The 20,078-nt window shown below is 37.0% G+C and overlaps 2 protein-coding genes across 2 annotated transcripts; one reads left to right on the top strand and one right to left on the bottom strand.

Annotated features, from left to right (window-relative positions):
• The first annotated feature begins 912 nt into the window (after positions 1-912).
• LYG2 (lysozyme g2) lies at positions 913-9,477 on the top strand. Its single transcript, XM_044667024.1, has 5 exons — positions 913-955; positions 2,660-2,800; positions 3,788-3,984; positions 5,939-6,077; positions 9,359-9,477. The coding sequence occupies exons 1-5, from the start codon at positions 913-915 to the stop codon at positions 9,475-9,477; spliced, it is 639 nt and encodes a 212-aa protein (XP_044522959.1).
• Positions 9,478-14,483: 5,006 nt separating this feature from the next.
• Positions 14,484-20,018, bottom strand: MRPL30 (mitochondrial ribosomal protein L30). The gene is made up of 6 exons (XM_044670430.1): positions 19,844-20,018; positions 17,859-17,944; positions 16,503-16,583; positions 15,039-15,185; positions 14,788-14,861; positions 14,484-14,679 (listed from the first exon to the last, which is right to left on the bottom strand). The coding sequence occupies exons 2-6, from the start codon at positions 17,907-17,909 to the stop codon at positions 14,547-14,549; spliced, it is 486 nt and encodes a 161-aa protein (XP_044526365.1). The 5' UTR covers positions 17,910-17,944; positions 19,844-20,018; the 3' UTR covers positions 14,484-14,546.
• Between the last annotated feature and the right edge of the window lie 60 nt (positions 20,019-20,078).

Genomic DNA, 20,078 nt, shown 5'->3' with positions numbered 1-20,078 from the left:
GGTCACCCAGTGTGGTCAGTGTGTGCTAGAGGTGGGACTCGAGCCCAGGTCTTCTTGACCTTATGTTTCCTCTTCTTGCACCTAGGCAATGCTTAATAAATTTGCTTTGCAATATATTTGTTATTGTATACAAAATATATTATTGTATTATTGTATAATAATTTTAAAAACTGAATTGTGGTATAAAAAGAAAGAAAAAAAGGGCTGTGTTCATATACCCTGCCTGCCTTTTTGTGTGCATGCATGTAAGGTTATAAAATGAAAGAAACAGAACTAAAACAAGTTTAGAGTTTGCATTGGGGAAAGAGACCTGAATGGTATAAGAAAAACACTGGACTAGGAGTCAAAAGGCTCAGATTCAAATTTTGGCTTTTCCATTAACTCCCTGTGTAACCTATAGTGAATCACTTTATTTCTCTGGGTCCCTAGGCTCTGGAATCACACAATGAACAGAATGAGGGGGTTAGATCTCTAAGCCTTAAAACTCTATACTTCTGAGGTAACTAGATGGCATCGTGGATAGAGAGCAGTCCTGGAATTGGGAGGACCTGGATTCAAATGTAGCCTCAGATACTTCCTAGTTGTGTGACCCTGGGCAAGTCACTTAACCCCATTTGCCTAGCCCTTGACTAGATTCTATCTTAGAGCTGTCATTAAGGCAGAAAGTAAGTGTTTGTTTGTTTTTTTAATTAACTCTATGGTTCTGTACAAACAACAAATTTATCCCACGCATGCACCTGGGAATTTTCTGCAATAAAGACTTAGGCAAGGTACTGAAATAAGAATTATATTGACTTTTCATTGGATCAAAGTACATTTCTTTATTAATATTCTTTATTAACATTTTTATTTTTTCCTACTTAATTTATTATCAAAAAATCATTCCAGGTCCTGCCAGATAGGATCCAAATCATGTTAGTTCCTGTCACTTTTTTGGGCCTTGCTGCCCTCATTGGTGAGTTATTGTGTCGGGGTGTGTATGTGTGTGTGTGTGTGTGTGTGTGTGTGTGTGTGTGTGTGTGTGTGTGTGTATTCAACATTGTCAGTATTACTCCCAGGACCATATTGTGCAATAGTAACTCCTAGAATGCAGTTTATTTTTTCTGTTTTTTCATGGAAATATTAAAATAGAAGTGAGTTAAGTTCAACTTTCTTCCCCCAAACAACTACTTTACTCACCATTTCTACTTTACTCACCATTATCTCGAGTCAGGGCTAGACCCAGGGAAGTCATGCAGCTGCCTCAAGTACAAGAAGGGACACTTTTTAATATTATATAATATAACAAATATATTTAAATAATAAATAAGATTTTATGCCAGAAAACCTCATCCTCCCTGGCCCATGGGTTTTGTTTCATGATAAACTGAGATACATGTACAGGGAAGGTTCAGAGCTTTTGGGTTCCCACTTACCCCAGGGGGGTACAATTTCCAATTCTTACCTGGGGTATAAAAATACCTGGTCTCAGCTCTGCTTAAGCCCTGGTTCTAGCACATTCCATGAGACAGAAGATTATAGGCTGAGGATAAGAGAAGTTCTTTGGAGCAGACTGATACATATAATTATTCATCAAAACGATTAATAATACTACCTTGAATCTACATTGCCCTTGACCTTAAAAGATCTGAAATAAAGCAGCAGAACTTTCTTGAATTAATAAGTTCCAGACGTGCCAAGCATCACAAATATATTTTAGAGTAAAAGGATATACTAAAGTAAGAAGCAAAAATTCTCTTTTTGGAAGTTTGGTTGATAGCTTCAGGGATACCATGGAGGGATTACATTTTTCCTACTCTAAGTCTTTTCATTCTTCTGCATATTGCTTCCTAATTAATCTTTATAATGAATAGCTCTGATGGCATCACTTCTTCAGATCAAAAACCTCTTATGGCTCCCCATTGCCTACTAGGAAGGGAGAGAATAAGCCAGTCACTATGCTAAGCACTTTACATATATTATCTCATTTGATTCTCAATAACCTTGTGAGGGAGATACTATTACTATCTCCATTTTATAATCGAGGAAACTGAGGGAGAGGTCAAGTGACTTGCCCAAGGCCACAAAGTTATCAAGTCTCAGAGGCTAGATATGAACTGAGGTCTTCCTGACTCCAGGCCTAACACTCTACTATACCAACTAATTGCCCAGCAAATTAAGTTCATATACTTTATACTAAAGAAGGTCTTGAAAGACTGACTTCAATCTTTCTGACTTTTCATTTTTATCTCAAACTGCTTCCTTATTTCTCCTAAACTGCCCTAAGAACACCAGGCCTGGAGTCAGGAGGACCTGGGCTCAAATTTGGTCTTAGCCACTTCTTAGCAAATCACTTAATCTCAGTTGCCTAGCCTTTACCACTTTTCTGTCTTGGAATCAATATTGGTACACATTCTAAAACAGAAGGTAAGGGTTTTAAGAAAAAAGATTATTTGACATTCCCTTAACATTAGGGAACCTGTCATTCATGTGTGAATCTTTCTCTACTACACCTAGTTTATAAAGTGTAGATGCTCAATAAATATGTGACTTGTTGAAAGAAAGGATATCTAAAAAAGGAAAGAAAAGATCCAATGCTATTGGTTCAATCGTATTCAAAATGGCAACCCACGTCATGTTTTCTCATAGTCGTGGTTTAAAATAGCCCTTTGCTTTTCAGTTCCTTCTGAGGGCTTTTATTCACACCCCCAACCCGTGAATCCCCCCTTCCAGCCTCATCTGTACCATGGTTGCTATGGTGACATCATGAGAATGGATACCCCAGGAACCTCTTGTGATACAGAAAGATTGATCCACTGTGGTAAGTGCACACTTAACTTACCTTTCCATCCTCCTAGGACTCTCTCTTAGAGAAGTTGCTTTTATATTTGTATACATTTTCCTCTGTTTCCCTTCTCCAAATCCCTCTTTGCCTATCTCCCTGCCATTAAAATCATAGAACCATAGAATGAGCCAGAAGGAACCAGAAAGACCAAGCTGCTCATTTTACCAATAAGGAAACCAAGGCCCAACAAAATAAAATGACTTGCCTTAACTACTTAGTGATCAGTTGGGACTGGACCCCAGATCTATATTCCAGGCTTGTACTCATTCCACTACACTAGTTTGATTTAATTAAAACCTCTTAGCCTCCAAAACATCATTTCTGAAATTTCTTTGTGTGGGTGGGTGAATTGTAGGGAAGGAGGGTCAGTTTGGAAATAACTTTCTATTTCATCTCATGGAAGTTGGAAATCAGTGTAACATATAGGTATCTCTTCTACATCATTAGGGGTTAGGGAATGAAAACTGGAGTAAGTTTTTTTAGCTCTCCCTTTGTACCAAAGAAGTCTGAATTTTTTCTTTTTCTTTTAGGGGTATTTCCAAAAAAATAAATTGTATATATTTATAGTGTTAAAAGATAAAATATGTTGATGTTATATAATGTTATCTTTTTTATGCATCTCTGAGTTTCTAAACTTTTTCTGTGTCACCTGTGGTTTCCACAAAACTCCCCCCAAATTCCCATTAATTTCTTATGCCTAGACCCACAATATATTTTAACTTTGCCGGGGAAAGTCATGATGTGGAAGAGTTACCTATAGTTAGAAGAACACAACATAAGAGTCAGGAAATTTCAGTTGTCTGAGGCTTCTGTTTGACCTTGAACTAGTCAAATGGCATCAGATTGTTTCAAACAACTCTCCCAACTCTTCTAGATTTTTAAAAAATTCATAGTCACTTTTAAGAATAGAGAAAATGAATTAGAGAAGTGGAAAAAGCATAACTATTTCTATTTCTGCTGTAGGGATCCGTGGCTCAGAAATGTTTGCTGAGATGGATTTGGCACTTATGAGGAAATATCAAACTATGATAAAAACTGTTGGACAGAAACAATGTGTAGATCCTGCTTTGATTGCTGGGATTATCTCCAGAGAGACCCATGCTGGGTCTGTGCTACAAGATGGCTGGGACCATCAAGGACTTAAATTTGGTTTGATGCAGGTAACTGTCAAGAAGCAGTACCTACAGTCAGCACTGATGCTCTCCTTTCCACCCAAACATCAGTAAAACCAGAAACCCTATCTGTTATGGCCCCTTAATGGGAGGAAAATGTGATACAGAGGAGAGAAGGTTGGATATGGAATCAGATGATCTTGGTTAAGATCTCAGCCCTTCAATTTGCTACTTATATAATCTTGGACAAGTCATTTCATCTCTAGCCCTTGGTTTCCTCATCTAATGATGAATGGTTTCTGAAATAATGAATGGTTTCTACTCAACATTTTTCTGTAGGGCCTCTCAGGCATGGGTGACTCTAAAAGATGCCTCATAAGAATGTAAGAGGGGGACAGCTAGGTGGTTCAGTGGATTGAGAGCCAGGCCTAGAGATGGGAGATCCTGGATTCAAATCTGGCTTCAGACAGTTACTAGCTGTGTGAGCCTGGGCAAGTCACTTAACCCCATTGCCTAGGCCTTATTGCTCTTCTTTCTTGGAACCAATACACATGAACTCGGGTCTTCATGACTTGGAGGCTCTCTGCAGTTTCAATGGGGAAAATGCTTCAAATGGGGAAAATGTTATTTTTAAAAAAGCCTATAGATGGAGATTTTGCCTAATTAATTTTAAGAAAAGAATTATATTAACAAAAGACTATTTTCCAATCGCACAAATAAATAAGAGAATACATTTTTTATCATTTTGGACCAAAATTCTAACTAATTAAGGAATATTCCTCATTCCTACGTTCTTCAATAAAAGATTGTTCATGGGGAAGGAGGGAGGGGATTTTGAATTATCCAGATAATTGCTTTAATTCTATGCAGTAAAAGACTCCATTATTAGAAATTAGTTTTTGCTATACATAAGAGGATTATTGAAATTTTATCCTACCTAACTATGTGAATGTGAGCTCCTTTACCTTCTCCCAGCTTCAGTTTCTTTATGTATAAAATGGGAATAGTATCTGGGATTATTGGGAGAAAAGTACTTTGTAATCCTTAGTGCAGTGGTTCCCAAACTTTTTTGGCCTACCGCCCCCTTTCCAGAAAAAATATTACTTAGCCCCCTGGAAATAAATTTTTTTAAAATTTTAATAGCAATTAATAGGAAAGATAAATGTACCTGTGGCCATCACTGCTCTCCTGGATCGCTGCAGCACCCACCAGGGGGCGGTGGCGCCCATTTTGGGAATCACTGCCTTAGTGGGTCATAGAAATAGGAATGCTGGTCCTTTGATGGGGTTTTTAATCACACTGATGAAGGTGTATTTTCTAGAGAAGCTATCACAAGTATGAGCTATTATTTTTAGACTGTTTTACTTGTACATTTTGCTTTAACTGTGAAGATCTGCCCTTTGAGTATCCAGTTTGCTTTTGAATAATGTTATCTCATTTTTTTTTCATACTGGAGCTGTTCAATACTCATTCCCTTCCCCCCTATTTTTTAAAGTGATGATTTAAATAATTTATTTCTATATATTTTCAGATATCATTTAATTTACATATAGCTGTTATTTGATATAATTAACAATATATATAACTATATATAACAGTAATGTTTTATTGTTTACAAAGTGATTCATACATTATTATACTTGATCCTCACAAGAGTCCTCTGAGATAGGTAGTGTAAATATTTATTCCTGTTTGAAACAAGGGGGAACTAAGGCTCAGAGAGATTTAATGAATTACCTGTGCTGACAGCTAGTAAGTGGTGGAGCCAGGACATGACCCAAGTCTTCCGACTCCCAACCCATGTACTCACTTCAACACATCTTTTTCTGTTCATTGAAGTAAAGAAATAATTTGAAAATTGGCTCTTTGAGAGTAAGAAGAAAAGCTCAAAATTTGAGAATAATTTAATTACTTTAACTAAATTTAAAAACTAAATTTGAAAGGCAATGCCAACAAAGGAAAATTTCTCCCAGGGATTCTGAGTGTTATTTCATTTATCTAGCTTGATAAACATAGTCATCACCCCACCGGAGCCTGGGACAGTCAAGAGCACCTTACACAGGCCGTAGAGATCCTAACTGACACAATTAAGACAATTCAGAGAAAATTCCCAACATGGAGCATGAGTCAACACCTGAAAGGTGAGTCACGTTTATTTGTTGAAATGAGCAGCAAATGGAATTCTGACCTGAATGTTATCCTTTACTTACTACAGCGCTGAAGCTGTTGCTGAATTGATATTGGTAAATGAGGACTTGCCTACTGAAGGCCTATTCAGGATAATAATCTGTCAAACTGAAGGCTTCTAAGGGATTCTGTGCTTTAGTGTCTCATTAGCCCTGTTCACCATATTGGAAACAAGGTGGTGAGAAAGAATGTCTTGAGATTTTGTGTGTGAGATTTTGAATCTTTGACTTGGGTTTAAATCCTGTCACTGCTCCTTACTTTCCCCAGTGACCTTGGGTAGATCACTTAACGTCTGTAGGCTTCTTTCCTCTATAAAATTAGGGGTTTCGGGAGCAGCTGGGTAGCTCAGTGGAGTGAGAGTCAGGCCTAGAGACAGGAGGTCCTAGGTTCAAACCCGGCCTCAGCCACTTCCCAGCTGTGTGACCCTGGGCAAGTCACTTGACCCCCATTGCCCACCCTTACCAATCTTCCACCTATGAGACAATACACCGAAGTACAAGGGTTTAAAAAAAATAAAATAAAATAAAATAAAATTAGGGGTTTGGACTAAATAGCCTCTGAGGGCCTTTCCAATTCTAAATCTATCAATCTATCCAATAAACATTTATTAAGTACCTACTAAGTTAGAAGTACTGTACTAAGTGTTGGGGAGAGAATTTTTTTAAATCCTTACCTTCTGTTTTAGAATCAATTCTAAGTCAGAAGAGTAGCAAGGGCTAGACAATGGGGGCTAAATGACTTGCCCAGGATCACACTGCTGAGATGTGTCTGAGGTAAAATTTGAACTCAGGGCTCCAAGTTGGTGCCCTATCCACTGTACTACCTAGCTACCTGTAAGAATACAATTAATAAAATGACAGGTCCTGCCCTCAAAGAGGGTATGATCTAATGGAGGAAGACAGAACACAAAAGAAGGCAAGAGAAAGAAGGAAGTAGGGGACCAGACTCCAGGGGATACTCAGCAAGGGGTAACCTTGCCCCTTGGAGTTGAAACCAGGCAGAAGAGCAGATGCAAAGTAGGTTGGGTTGAGTCTAGTTTCTGCCCACTATAAAGCAAGGCAATGGGAGGAGTTTGGTATCCTGCCTCCCCATCCTCCAATCAGAGAGGTGCCAGAGGTGCTATCTAATAATTCTCCAGGTGCTGAGGACATGGTGAGATTTGTGAAAGGAAATGCAACCCTGAAGAAGTTGAAAACATAGGGAGTTCGTTTCTCCCTGGAAAATTCCCATTTCCAGATAGGACACTTTCATATGGGGGTCAGTTTGATTTCTTGAGCTCTAGATTAAAAAGAAATGAGCTAGTGGGAGTATAACCTGACTTTAAAAATATTTTATACCAAATACATGTAATAATAAATATCCACATAATTTTCCCAAGTTATATGATTGAACTTACTTCTCTCTCTTCATTCTCCTCCTCCTCATGTTGGCAGGCAATTCGATCTGAGTTATCCAAGTATTATCATGCAAAATATACTTCCATATTGTTCATTTTTGTAAGTAATCTTATAAAAACAAAATCCCAAAACATAAACTCAAATAAACAAATGAAAAATCATATGCTCTCATCTGCATTCTAATGCCAACAGTTCTTTTTCTGGAGGTGGAGAGCATTCTTTGTCCTAAATCGCTAGGTAGAACTTAAATAAAGTGGAGTGTATGCAGAGGAAGGCAATCAGGATGCTGAAGGTTCCTGAAACTGTTTTATACAAGGATGACTTGAAGGAACTGGAGTTTGTGCAGTTGGAGAAGGCTTTGGCTCTAGGGCAGAATTAGAATCAATGGATGGGAATTACACAGAGGCAAACTGAGGCTTCATGTGGGAGAAAAGTCCTTAGAGGTAATTAAGGTGATGCAGTGGATAAATGCTGGACTAAAGAGTTCAAATCCAGACCCAGACTCTTACTAAATGCGTGATCCTGGAAGTCAAGTAACTTGTCTGCCTCAGTTTCCTCATCCACAAAATGGGGATAATAGTACTTATCTTCCAGGTTTGCTGTAAGGATCAAATGAGATATCTGTAAAATGCTTTGCAAACCTTAAAGTGCCATACTAGCTATTATCGATTAAAGCTGACTAGAAGTAGAATTGGCCTGCAGAGGGAGCATGATGGCCCTCACTGGAAGTCTTTAAGCAAAAAGACCGAGTGATCATTTGCTAGTGAAGATTCTTGTTCTACTGTAGATTGGACTAATTGTATCCTGAAGTCTTTTTTAACTCTGAGAGTCTGAGACTCTGAGGAGACAAAAATTCATATATAGACAGTTACTATCACCAAAACGAAAAGCTCCTGAAGTCATGGACCAGGTCTACATCATTAGTTTTATACATATTGTAAAAGTGAAATTTGGGAAATGTATCAAACTACATTTCCCGTGGTCCAACGGGTTTCCGGTTCCGGTTCTTTGGGCGTGGGGAGGCCTACGTCGATGCAGAGAGGAGTTTATAATCTCCTGGGTTAGGAGGAAGGCTCTCTCTCTTGGCCAGCAGACTCGAGAGGAGACAGGAGACAGTAATGGCAAGGGCGGCAGATTATGAATGCTTACAAGCGCGTGGTCTAATAACTTATCTATCAGCATGGCTTTAATTAAATTACTAATTTATATATTTATACTAGCCTTTATTATTTTTCATATTTATAATTTGGCGAACCAGAAGGTCGAAATTCGAACTCTAAATCTTCCAGATAGCCTAACGATAGCCATGCCTGCTTTTTGGCCGTCTGGCTCAGCTCTTTTGAGCATTTTTTTTAAAAGGGAAAGTGACTTTCCTTGCCATGCTTTTGCCTAGGACAAGCATAGGCTTAACAAATATTTTTAAAGAATAAGACTTACTGATGCTCAATTTAAATCCCTGGATGCAAAAATATCTCTTAACAATAGCAAGATTCTATAGGATAAGAACAACACTTTGAAAGATGCTTACACTGAAGATGAACTGGGGGTGGAGAGTCTACTTCTGACCAGGACTAGACTATACAAGAGGATAGGCCAACATTTTCCAAGTGGTCTGCTGGTTATCCTATATTTTTAGAAAGGGAAAAAAACAGAGTTCCTTTAAAAAAGAAAAACAAAAAACAAACTGACCAGTGATCTGCCATCATAGACATTTTCCTGTCCTACTTCTAGCTGAAATTTCTCATTTAGTTCCCATTTGGGGGGGGGGGTACTCTTCTTCTTCTTTTTTTTCAATTCTCATTTCTCATCTCAGTCTTAATGCTTTTGTTCTATTTCAGGTGGTCTCTACGCCTACAGATCAGGGATTGAGGCCCTTGTAACTCCTACTGATGTAGAAAATGACTACTCCAATGATATTCTTGCCCGATGTAAATTTTATAAGAGACATGGCTTCTAAGTTTGAGGAGACTGGTCAACTAGATTACCATTTAGAAGAAGAGAATGAGTGAGAACATGTTATTCTACGCACACTCACTAATTGTTTGAATAAATTAATTGCTAAATTTCCCTCTAAGAAAAGTGTTCTTACGAAGCTGAGAACATGTCCTAAGTATTTTACAAGACCACCAAAGAAGTCTAAGATACAAAAAATGATTAAGCCCTAGATGTGGTTGCTCCCCAAACTGAAAACAGAACCTGAACAAGTCATAAATAGCAGCATCCCAGAGATTGGAAACCTTGATCCCCCCTCCTGGTTACCAATATCTCCTATCTATACCTCAGCCTTTTTGGAACTGATGACCCTGGAGTTCCATCTTCTATACCAGTGACTGTACCAGTTCTAAGATGTCTGTTCTCAGCATATTATCTCTAATTATATAGGTGCCACTTCTAGGCTCTGCCAAAAACTACTCCTCCCCACGTTCTACTCTAACACATAAATCATACATGCCCAAAGCCTTTGTGTGTCACATATTTGACCTATCTGTGAGATTTTGGCATGTCATTCAACTGGTTAAATATATCCATAAGACTTGTCAAATGATAGAGCTCAGTACAACACAATATGACCCTGAAATTCATCACTCAACTTTTGGTTCAGTATATTTATCACAACTCCATTTTCTTAGTCCTTAAATATCTCTCAAAAAGCTCATCTAAAGTAATGTACTTAATCCAAGAGGGTTTTCACCTGATAGGGGTTCACCTCTATATGCCGGATAATTTGCATTCCTTGATAGCATCTTGGTTTCCTTTCAAAAGGCTGGTAATTCTCCAGCTATGTAATCTCTTCCATTAAAGGTACTACTCCCCACAATGTAATGAGAGAAGTGTTCTTGACATATAAACCTCCCAGGTTTGCTCCTTTGCAAACATGTCTTTGTTCTGAACATCAAGATGGACTGTTTCGGGAAATGTAGTCTCTCGCTTCATTATCCCCTAGAAGAGGTGTAGATAATGACTGATTTTTCCAAAGACCTAGGGAAATATTCATCTTGATTTGCACTGGACAATTGGGTTGCTCTGATATTTTTAGTCATCTTGTTTAAAGTTCTATTAATTATTCTATTAAGAGTCCTCTACCCTAGGCAACATTGACTTAGGTGATTGGGAAAGGAGTTTCTGCTTCCATAGTATTATTGGTGTCTCTGACAGACCGCCACATGCACACACACACACACACATTATGATTTAAAGGGTCATGCCATAAGCAAATTAATGGACATGGAAGAAATTACCTGTCAGATCTTTGGATTAAGGAAAGAGTTCAAGGCAAAATGGATAAATCTGATTACATAAAATTAGTTTTTGAATAATTACATAAAATTATGTAAAAAATGTAAAATAATTACATAAAATTAGTTTTCGAATGCAGCCCAAATTAGAAAACAGAAAAATTAGAAAAAATCTTTTCAGCAAGCTTCTCTGATAAAAACCCCATTTCTAAGAAAATTGAGGCAAATTTCTAAAAATGAGTCATTTGTTAATTGAAAAATAGTCAAAGGATATGAACAGAGTTTTCAGATGAAGAAATCAAAGCTATGAATAGTCATATGAAAAAATATTCTCTAGGATGTTTGGCTCTAGATCAGTAACCACACCTTCCTGGCTATCAGTGATGTCAAGATCTTTTTTGTATGGGTCTTCTGTATATTCTTGCCACCTCTTTTTAAAAAAATACCATTACCTTCTGTCTTAGAATTGATGCTAAGTATAGATCCCAAGCCAGAAGAATGATAAGAGCTCAGGAATTGGAGTTAAGTGACTTGCCCAGGGTCACACAGTTTGTTAAGTGTATGAGGCCAGATTTGGACCTAGGGCCTTCTCTCTGTAGGTTTGGCTCTCAATCCACTGAATCACATAGATGGCCTATATAATGGCATTTTATTTTTATTTTTTTCCCATGGCTACATGATTCATGTACTTTCCCTCCTCTTTTCCCCTGCCCTCTTCAAAAGCTTATAACCAATTCCACTGGGTTATACATGTATTATCACTCAATACCTATTTCCTTATTAATCATTTTTGTAATAATCTCCATCCAATACCCATACAAACAAGTGAAAAACCAAATATTTTCCTTCTGTGTTTCTGCTCCCACAGTTCTTTCTCTGGATGTGGATAGTGTTCCATCTCATAAGTTCCTCTGGATTGTCCTCAATCATTATGTTGCTGTTAGTAGCAGTGAGTTACATTTGACGGTCCTACAATGTATCAGTCTCTGTGTACAACATTTTCCTGGTTCTGCTCCTTTCACTTTGCATCAATTCCTGGAGGTCTTTCCAATTCACATGGAATTCCTCCACTTCATCATTCCTTTCATCCCAATAGTATTCCATCACCATCAGATACCACAATTTGTTCAGCTATCCCCCAATCGAGGGACAGATCATTTCCAAGTTTTTTGTCACTACAAAGAACATGGTTACGAATATTTTTGTACAAACATTTTTCCTTATTATCTCTTTGGGGTACAAACCCAGCAGTGGTATAGCTGGATCAAAGAGCAAGCATTCTTTTAAGGCCATTTGTGCATAGTTCCAAATTGTCTTCCAGAATGGTTGGATCAATTCACAACTCCACCAGCAGTGTATTAACATCCCAATTTTGCCACATCCCTTCGAATATTATTTTCCTTTACTTTCATATTAGTCTGCTAGGGCTGAGGTGGTACCTCAGAGTTGTTTTGATTTGCATTTCTCTAATTAGGAGGGATTTACTTTTTCATGTGCTTATTGATAGTTTTGATTTCATCTGAAAACTGCCTATTCATATCCTTTGACCATTTGTCAATTGGGGAATGGCTTGATTTCGTGCACATTTGACTTAGTTCCTTATATATTTGGGAAACTAGAACTTTTGTCAGTTTTTTTTTAAACCCTAATCTCCTGTCTTGGAACATGTATTGGTTCCAAGGCAGAAGAATGGTAAGGGCTAGGCAATGGGGGTCAAGTGACTTGCCCAGGGTCACAAAGCTAGGAAATGTTTGAGGTCAAATTTGAACCCAGGACCTCCCGTGTCTGGGCTTCGCTCTCAATCCACCCAGCTGCCCTAGAGTTTTGTTATAAAATTTTTTTCCCAGTTTGTTGCTTCTCTTCAAATTTTAATTGCATTGGTTTTGTTTGTACAAAACCTTTTTAATTTGATGTAATCAAAATTATTCATTTTATATTTTGTAATGTTTTCTATATCTTGCTTGGTCTTAAATTCTTTCCTTTCCCATAGATCTGACAGTTATACTATGCTATGTACACCTAATTTATGATTTCACTCTTAATATTTAGGTTACATATAATGGCATTTTAAAAGGTCATCATAGTTCTTTCCATAATGTTGATTTGTTTTGTTTATTATCACCCAAAGTTACTATAAAAAAAGAGAATGATGAAACATGCTACCCACCTCCTGACAGAGAAGCGATAGGCTCTAGATGCAGAATGAGACAAAACTTCAAAATTGACCAAAATAGGAGGAAAGTCTCTCAATAGGCTAGAAATAGATCTGAAGGCTATAAGGGCTCTTCCTTTAGCAAACGATGCTTTTGGACAATAAAAAACAAACAAACAGAAAAACTCTAGCAGTTTGTTTTCCATCCTTTCCAACTATATGGCTGAGTTAGATTGTTTTTGAATATTTTTATATTAACTTCATTTTCCCACAAACTATTGTCAAGATAGCACTGGCTTTAGGTTTGATAGTGTGACTTCCTTCCTAAAGCAACTGGGGTATTCTTTTTTTCAATATGGCCATCACATTTTCCTATTGCCATACATAACATTTCAGAGAATAACAGCCCAGGGAAAATGATTCTTTGAAAATTTGCAATAACTATTTACAAATGGTCAGATCAGTCTTGCCCACATTTCTCTACATCTACTTTTTGGACATTCATGTTTTCAAATAGGAAACCTTCCAAATTTGACTATGCTAATGTCAGATTACTTTTGTAAAGTTCTTCAAAAACTTTCAAATATTTAATAAAAAAATTGAAACATAGTCTAAAGTTTGCTCTATTCTATTTTTTTAAATGATATTATATTGCTCAAGTCAACTTTTTCAAGAGATACAGAATTGAATAGGATCTAAAAAGAGAGGTTGCCAGAATTAGCAATCTAATTATTAGCAGAAAGCTTCCCAATACCTACTTATCTAATTTCTCTCTTTTAATTCATTCTCACTCTTCCTCCCTCCTCTGTTTCAGGAAGAAACTAAAGAAAAAATAATGTTAAAATCTCCACAATTAATGAAGGCTGCCTAAAGCATAGTTTTAATAGTTTTAATCAGACACATAATAGTCAAATAATGTTCTCTTTCATTCCACCTTCAAGTGAAAGCATTAAGGAATTAAAAGGAGCAAAATGTACAAGTTAATACTATATATAGTTTTTCCCTGTTCATCTAATTAAATAACTAATTTAAATAATTTTTTAAACCACATGTTTTAAACATGTTTAGCTGAGAATAAATATGTTATAACTTTTATGTGTTTATGTTATTGGTAGGTTTGCAGAGACCAAGTCCCCATTAGCTGGCACCAGACTAAGCTCTGGGCAGATCGTGAGGCTCCGAGTTCCAGATGTAGGAGAAACCCCTACACTTACTAGAGGTTTAGGAAATACTCTGACAGAAGCAGAAGATCCTCTACTCTTAAATAATGGGATTTGAGAAGGGCACGGGTCAAAGGCTTTAAGTAAATAAAAGTTTGATAACTGTTGCTATTAATAGTTGGCTATCAGAAGAAAAGGTGATAGTAAAGTCTGAGCTTAAAAGGTCCATTTGTTTATCTACTCAAGAACTGACTTCTGAAACTTCTTTGAAGATTGCAATTCTGGTCTTTGATTTATAGGCAGATTTTTGAAAGTAGAGTTATATATCATCCATCAATTCATGACTGAAAGAGAACTATTCTAAATAATGTGAGTCATTCAAATATCTTAGGAAGGCTCAGTTAATGAAGACCACTGGTGTTTAAAACACATTTTAATAGAAACATTTGAAGAATATTTAAAGAAAGTGAGAAAGCGATTAGGCCTTAATTGCCTTTTGTCCCATTGGTTTTAGTTGCCATCTTACTATTAATTCACCAGTGGTCTTGAGGCAAGTTTCTGACATCTGTTCTTCTGTTGGAAGTCCTTGTGGCAATTTTAATGGTTGGATCCTAGAACATTAAAAAATAGTATTTAAGATATTATAAAGTTATTTCTTAAAATGATTTAAATTTTATAGGAAAAAATAAAGTAATTGTTCTTAAAATTCCTCAACAAACCTTACAAGATGCTTAACCACTTTCAGTCTGTCATTCACTGAAGGAATATTCTTGTGCACTTGTGGATTATGTGCCTGTGAAGAACAGATATATTACAATTCTCCCCAAAGCACTATGAGATTCACCTTACTTAAAGCTACCACTATATTCATGTGTTTCAAAACAAATATAACAAAAAATATCGACCTTAAAGTTAGAAAAAGGCTAAATTCAAAACAAGTATAACCAGTACACTAAAAGTAAATGTTTACTTTTTCCAATCCAAGAAGTTTTATGATATTCTTTTCCCAATATGGTCTTCCTTTTACACTTTTAATTCTGGTGACAATTTGTAATTTATGAGGGTGTTGAGGGTCCCCACCATATTTTTCATGTGCTTCAGGTGTAGGTTGAAACACCTGTAAGAACAGAACAAAAAATTAGTTATTTTCAAATATTCCAGAAGACTTCTGTATTCAGCTATCCCTTCACTTCTCTAAAATAAACATTTTACTATCATATAAACAAATTAGTTTAAGACCTCCCAGCTCAAACTTTTAATGTGAAAACAAAAAAATTAGTTGTTCTCAATTTTTTTTCTTTCCTAATTCATAGAGACATCATAGCTTTGATATATATATCAAATATGTATATCAAATATACATATATATATATGAAATATATATATATATGTAACCTGAAGTTAAAAACAGTTGTGATAACTGGCCCAGATACACGTGGCTTAGGAATTTGGTTCTCTATAGACATATTACAGGTGTAAGAAAGCTGTAATTACTGTACCACTGAAGGGAAAGTGACTCAATTACACCAGAATTCAGAATGAAGAAAAATGATTATTTTTCTTAAATCTCCAAGTTTACTGTTTCCATTTGCCAATTAGTTGCTTAATATTGATTCACCTATGTTCATACTCATATGTTAAATGGTCTCTTCCTTGAAGTGCAAGTATTCCAGTTTCAACAATTATTAGCTGTAGAACCATTGTTTATCTTTTCTAGGTTTGTTTCCTTATCTGCAAAATAGGTATTATAATATTCACACTACCTACTTCAAAGTGTTGTTCTGAAGAAAGTGCTTTGCAAACTATAAATAAGTCATTATTACCATCATCGTTACCATCATCCCTCCTAGAAACTTATAGTCTAGGATAGTATGAAGTAAGAGAAAAGCTAAAGGATAGTTTAACTGTTTAAGGGGTCAGAGCAGAAAGGGATATTGAGGTCTTATCAAAAACACTGTAAAAATGGCTATCCTCCACATTTCATAGATGAGCAATATTGTGGAAGTAGGATCTAATAAGACTTAGCAAATGATTGGATAGAAGGATTTATGGAGAGTTAGAGGTTGATGTCAAGGTAGTGAACCTGGGTAAATTCAAGGATGGTAGAAAAATGAGGAAATTCAGGATGGATTTGGGAAGGAAACATAATGAATTGTTTTAGACAAGTCTGAGCTGGCTGTGGGATATTCAAATGGAGATGTCTAATAAGCAGTTGATGCAGGACTTGAGTTCTGGAGAGAACATATGAATACATAGATTTAAGAATCTATGAATACATAGATGTATGAATACATAGATTTAAGAGTAATCTACAAAGAAATAACTGGGCCCATAAGAACTGAACTGAAAAAATCCTTAAGAGAAAATAAAGAAAAGAGATGGTCCAAGACCAGCTGTTATTAATCAGATAAAACTCTTAAAAAAATGCTCTTACTTTGTCTGGTATTCTTGACTTGGTAAATTTATGACGAATCCAATCAGTTGAGGTGAGAGATTCCAGACTTTTTGTCACATTCTGGAAGAAGTTAAGAGTGTTGATTTTTGAGGGCTAGTACAGACATCTACCAGTCAATAAGTTTCTAAAAAAATATAAGTTTAACCACATTTGCTCGTGATTACTAAAAGCTTCAATTCAATCCCCTCTTAAGCATGACCATATCCCATTCTATCCCAACATAAGCAGAAAGCTGTGGTTCACCATTAATACCTTTTCCACAGAATTCTATATAATTTATTGAATATATTCGGCTCATTAATTTTCTTCTTGAGTTTCTGCTCAATCCCATTTCCTTAAATAAGTCATTAACTTTGGTACCATCACCACTATCACCACTACCAGTTCCCAGTAGTCATGGCAGGCTATGAAAAGTTTACCCTATCCACTGTAATGCTCTTTTCTTGAGTAAGGGTACATACCAGTGATGGTGAACCAATGGCATGGGTGACAAAGATGGCATGCAGGGCACTCTCTGTGAGCACGTGTGCTGCACTTCCCCACCTACTCTCCAGAGTTCATTACTAAAAAGGCAGAGGGACTCAGGTGGAGCTGATCTCTTCCCTCATCTCCCCTGTGCCTGACATTTTTTTCACATCACCTATCCCTATGCCCAGCAACCCAACGGGAGTGCTTCTTTCCTCACCTGTCTGGGGTAAGATGGGTGGCTCATAGTTGGCAGAGCTGGAGGGGAGCAGAGCCCTCAGACCACTTCCCTTCCCCTCTCTTCACTTCCTCACTTCACCTGCCTCTTGACCCAGCAGCCTAATGGGAGCACTTCGTGGGGTACAACACACAGCACATGGTCTCTAAAAGGTTCACTATCACTGGTATATGCTAATGTTTGCACACACAAATTTCATTTCCTACAATGCGTTCTTATTTATATACTTACTTTTTTCATTTAGCTAAAATAAGTATAGACAATAGAAAGGACTCAAAGTGTAATCTGTTTGGCCTAGAGTTTAATCCCAGACATTCTCCTCATATGGCAGAAGTAAGAATAATGTGTGGAATTTTCAGAGGAGGAGATTTAGGCCAAAGGAAAACTTAAGAGCTGTCCAAAAGTGGAAAGGGTTGACATAGTTTACCTTCTCTGAAGGTTCTCAAGAGCAGGCTGAATGACCACTTGGTGGGAAATTTATAAAGGGATTCCAGCTTACCTGAGTTTTGAACTAGATAATCTTTGAAGTAACTTCCAACTCTTAAAATGTTGTGGAAATAAGCTATACAGAGTGGATAAAGAGGAAAGAGAATCAGGGTAAACAATAAAAAGTGTTTTTTAAAATTACATACCTGTACTTTACCTGGAGGGCTCTGGGTCAGTAAGCGCAAAATTCCAGCCATTAGATATCAATATCAATGATATCACCTTCAAAAAGCTGCAAGTATAAGCAATTCCAAGGGCCAAATTACTATTGATATTGGTCATAATCTCCCTTGAATAGTTATGTAACATTTAAGCAAAAGCATAACAATAAATTTTTAGTTTTAAGATAAAAACAAGAGCTAAATTGGATCTTCTACATGCTTTATACGGTACTGAATATAGTTTGCTAAATATTGATATGGCAAAATTAGTTCTGACAAAATGAATCTTAACCCAAATCATTCTATGAGGTTGGAAACTGGCAAAGAATGCAAAATGTTTGAATAGTTGTAAAATTTCCTAATATTTATTTTATATTAAAAAAAAAACATTTATTCTGACTATATATTTGTGGTTGTCCCCTATTGGTACATAAACTAGAGTAGGAATCATTTCATTCTTTGTTTACCCCAGTACCTAGCAGACAGTAGTTGTTTAATGAGATGCTGTTTGATTAATTGGTAGATGAGATATAGCCATAGTTTTATCAATTAATTAGGGATATTATCACTGTAAATATTATAAGAAAGCTTCATAAACATCTTAAACTTTTAGCAATCATTCTGCATTTTATAAAAGTGGCATTTGTTAAAACAATATTGTACAAAAAAGAACTTTGCTAGTTATGCCATTCTTTGTCAGAAAATTATCAAATGGTAAAATGACCAAGTTTATTCAACCTCCTCATTTTATAAAGAAAATGAGGTCCCAAGTCACACACACAAAAACTAGTAGCAGAACTGAGACAAAAACACAAATATTTTGGTTCCCATCCCAGCAATGTAGCAATTTTTTTCAGAAATTAAGGGTGCTATCAATAGTCAGTAGACAAGCATTTTCTATATCCCAAGCACCATGCCTAAGTATTCCAATGCAAAAATCTTGGCTCTGCCATCAAAGGTCCTTATTTGTAATGGTGGAGAAAGATGTAAGTAATTAGGCACTGACAAGATATGTGTGTGTGAAAAGGCCTGTTTCAGAAGGTGGGATCTGAAGGAGTTGGATGAGGAGAAAGAGTACTCTATGAGGCCAACTAATGAAAAAGGCTCAGAGACAGGAGAATGGATGTGTAGGAGGAACTTCAAGTACTTTAGCGTGGTAAAATTAAAATATTCATGGAGTTTAACCAAAGTGGAAAAAATAGTAAGAGGCCTAGTTGTGGCAAGTTAAAAAACCCAAACAGAATTTTATATTTGATGCTGGAGATAACTTGCTTAACAAATTATGATCATGCTAACAAAACACAACTTAAATTTTTGATTAACTGTAATTGCTCCTGTACTCAAGGTTTCCTGAAAATGTCATTATTTACTTACTACTACTAAAGACACAAATTGTCCCTTGATAGGAACAGAGAGATCAGTTTATGAGGGGTAAATCCTATTCTAGGCCGCCAATCACTGTATTTAGCCTTCATATGACAGCTAACTCAGTATATGAAAGACTAGGAAAATAAACCCACGTTTGTGTTTTCTGCTGTGGTTTAAACAAATACCCCAAATACAATGTACACCTCAGCTAACCAACCATTACAGAAATCTGTTCTGAAAGATTAGAAACAGCTCTTTGAAGGTTCATCCCACAGCAGAAATGACTTAATTGGGAATAGTTAACCTCCAAGCTCCCATCACTCCTCAGGAGCCCAAGTCTCGGCCACGTGACCCCACCCCAAAGCCTACGAAAAATGTTCGTATTATACCATTGGCTGTTTCTTGGCCAATAAGAAAGCGGAAAGGGACACAGCCATTTTTCCAGATTATCCAGCCAAGGTTGAGAAGTTAATGCTCGAGGAGTGGGGTCACCTTCAGCAACCCTCCCCCAGGCCCAGAGGCCTGAGGATGACTGGCAAGTGTGTGTTTGTGTGTGTGTGTGGGCGGTTCTTGGGGAACCTCCCCACCCGTTCCATACTCACCAGTTCAGCTCGGCCACAGCAGTCTGGTTGCTGTCTCCAATTTATTCACACAGGAGGCTGAAGGAAATCATGGCCGCAGAGGTCGAACCCTACGTCCTCCGGGAACCTCCCTCCCTTGGTACCGTGCACGTTGCCCGTAGCTGTAAATGCAGCTCGCTTCCTTGGCCTGGGCGCTGAGAGTATGAAGTCTAGGCTTTTTACACTGGGAGGCGCATTCACGCCAGCCGGTAGCCTC

Source organism: Gracilinanus agilis, chromosome 3, assembly GCF_016433145.1.
Source record: "Gracilinanus agilis isolate LMUSP501 chromosome 3, AgileGrace, whole genome shotgun sequence".
Lineage (NCBI taxonomy): Eukaryota > Metazoa > Chordata > Mammalia > Didelphimorphia > Didelphidae > Gracilinanus > Gracilinanus agilis.
Note: the sequence above shows the minus strand (reverse complement) of the source record. Positions and strands in the feature narration are given on the sequence as shown.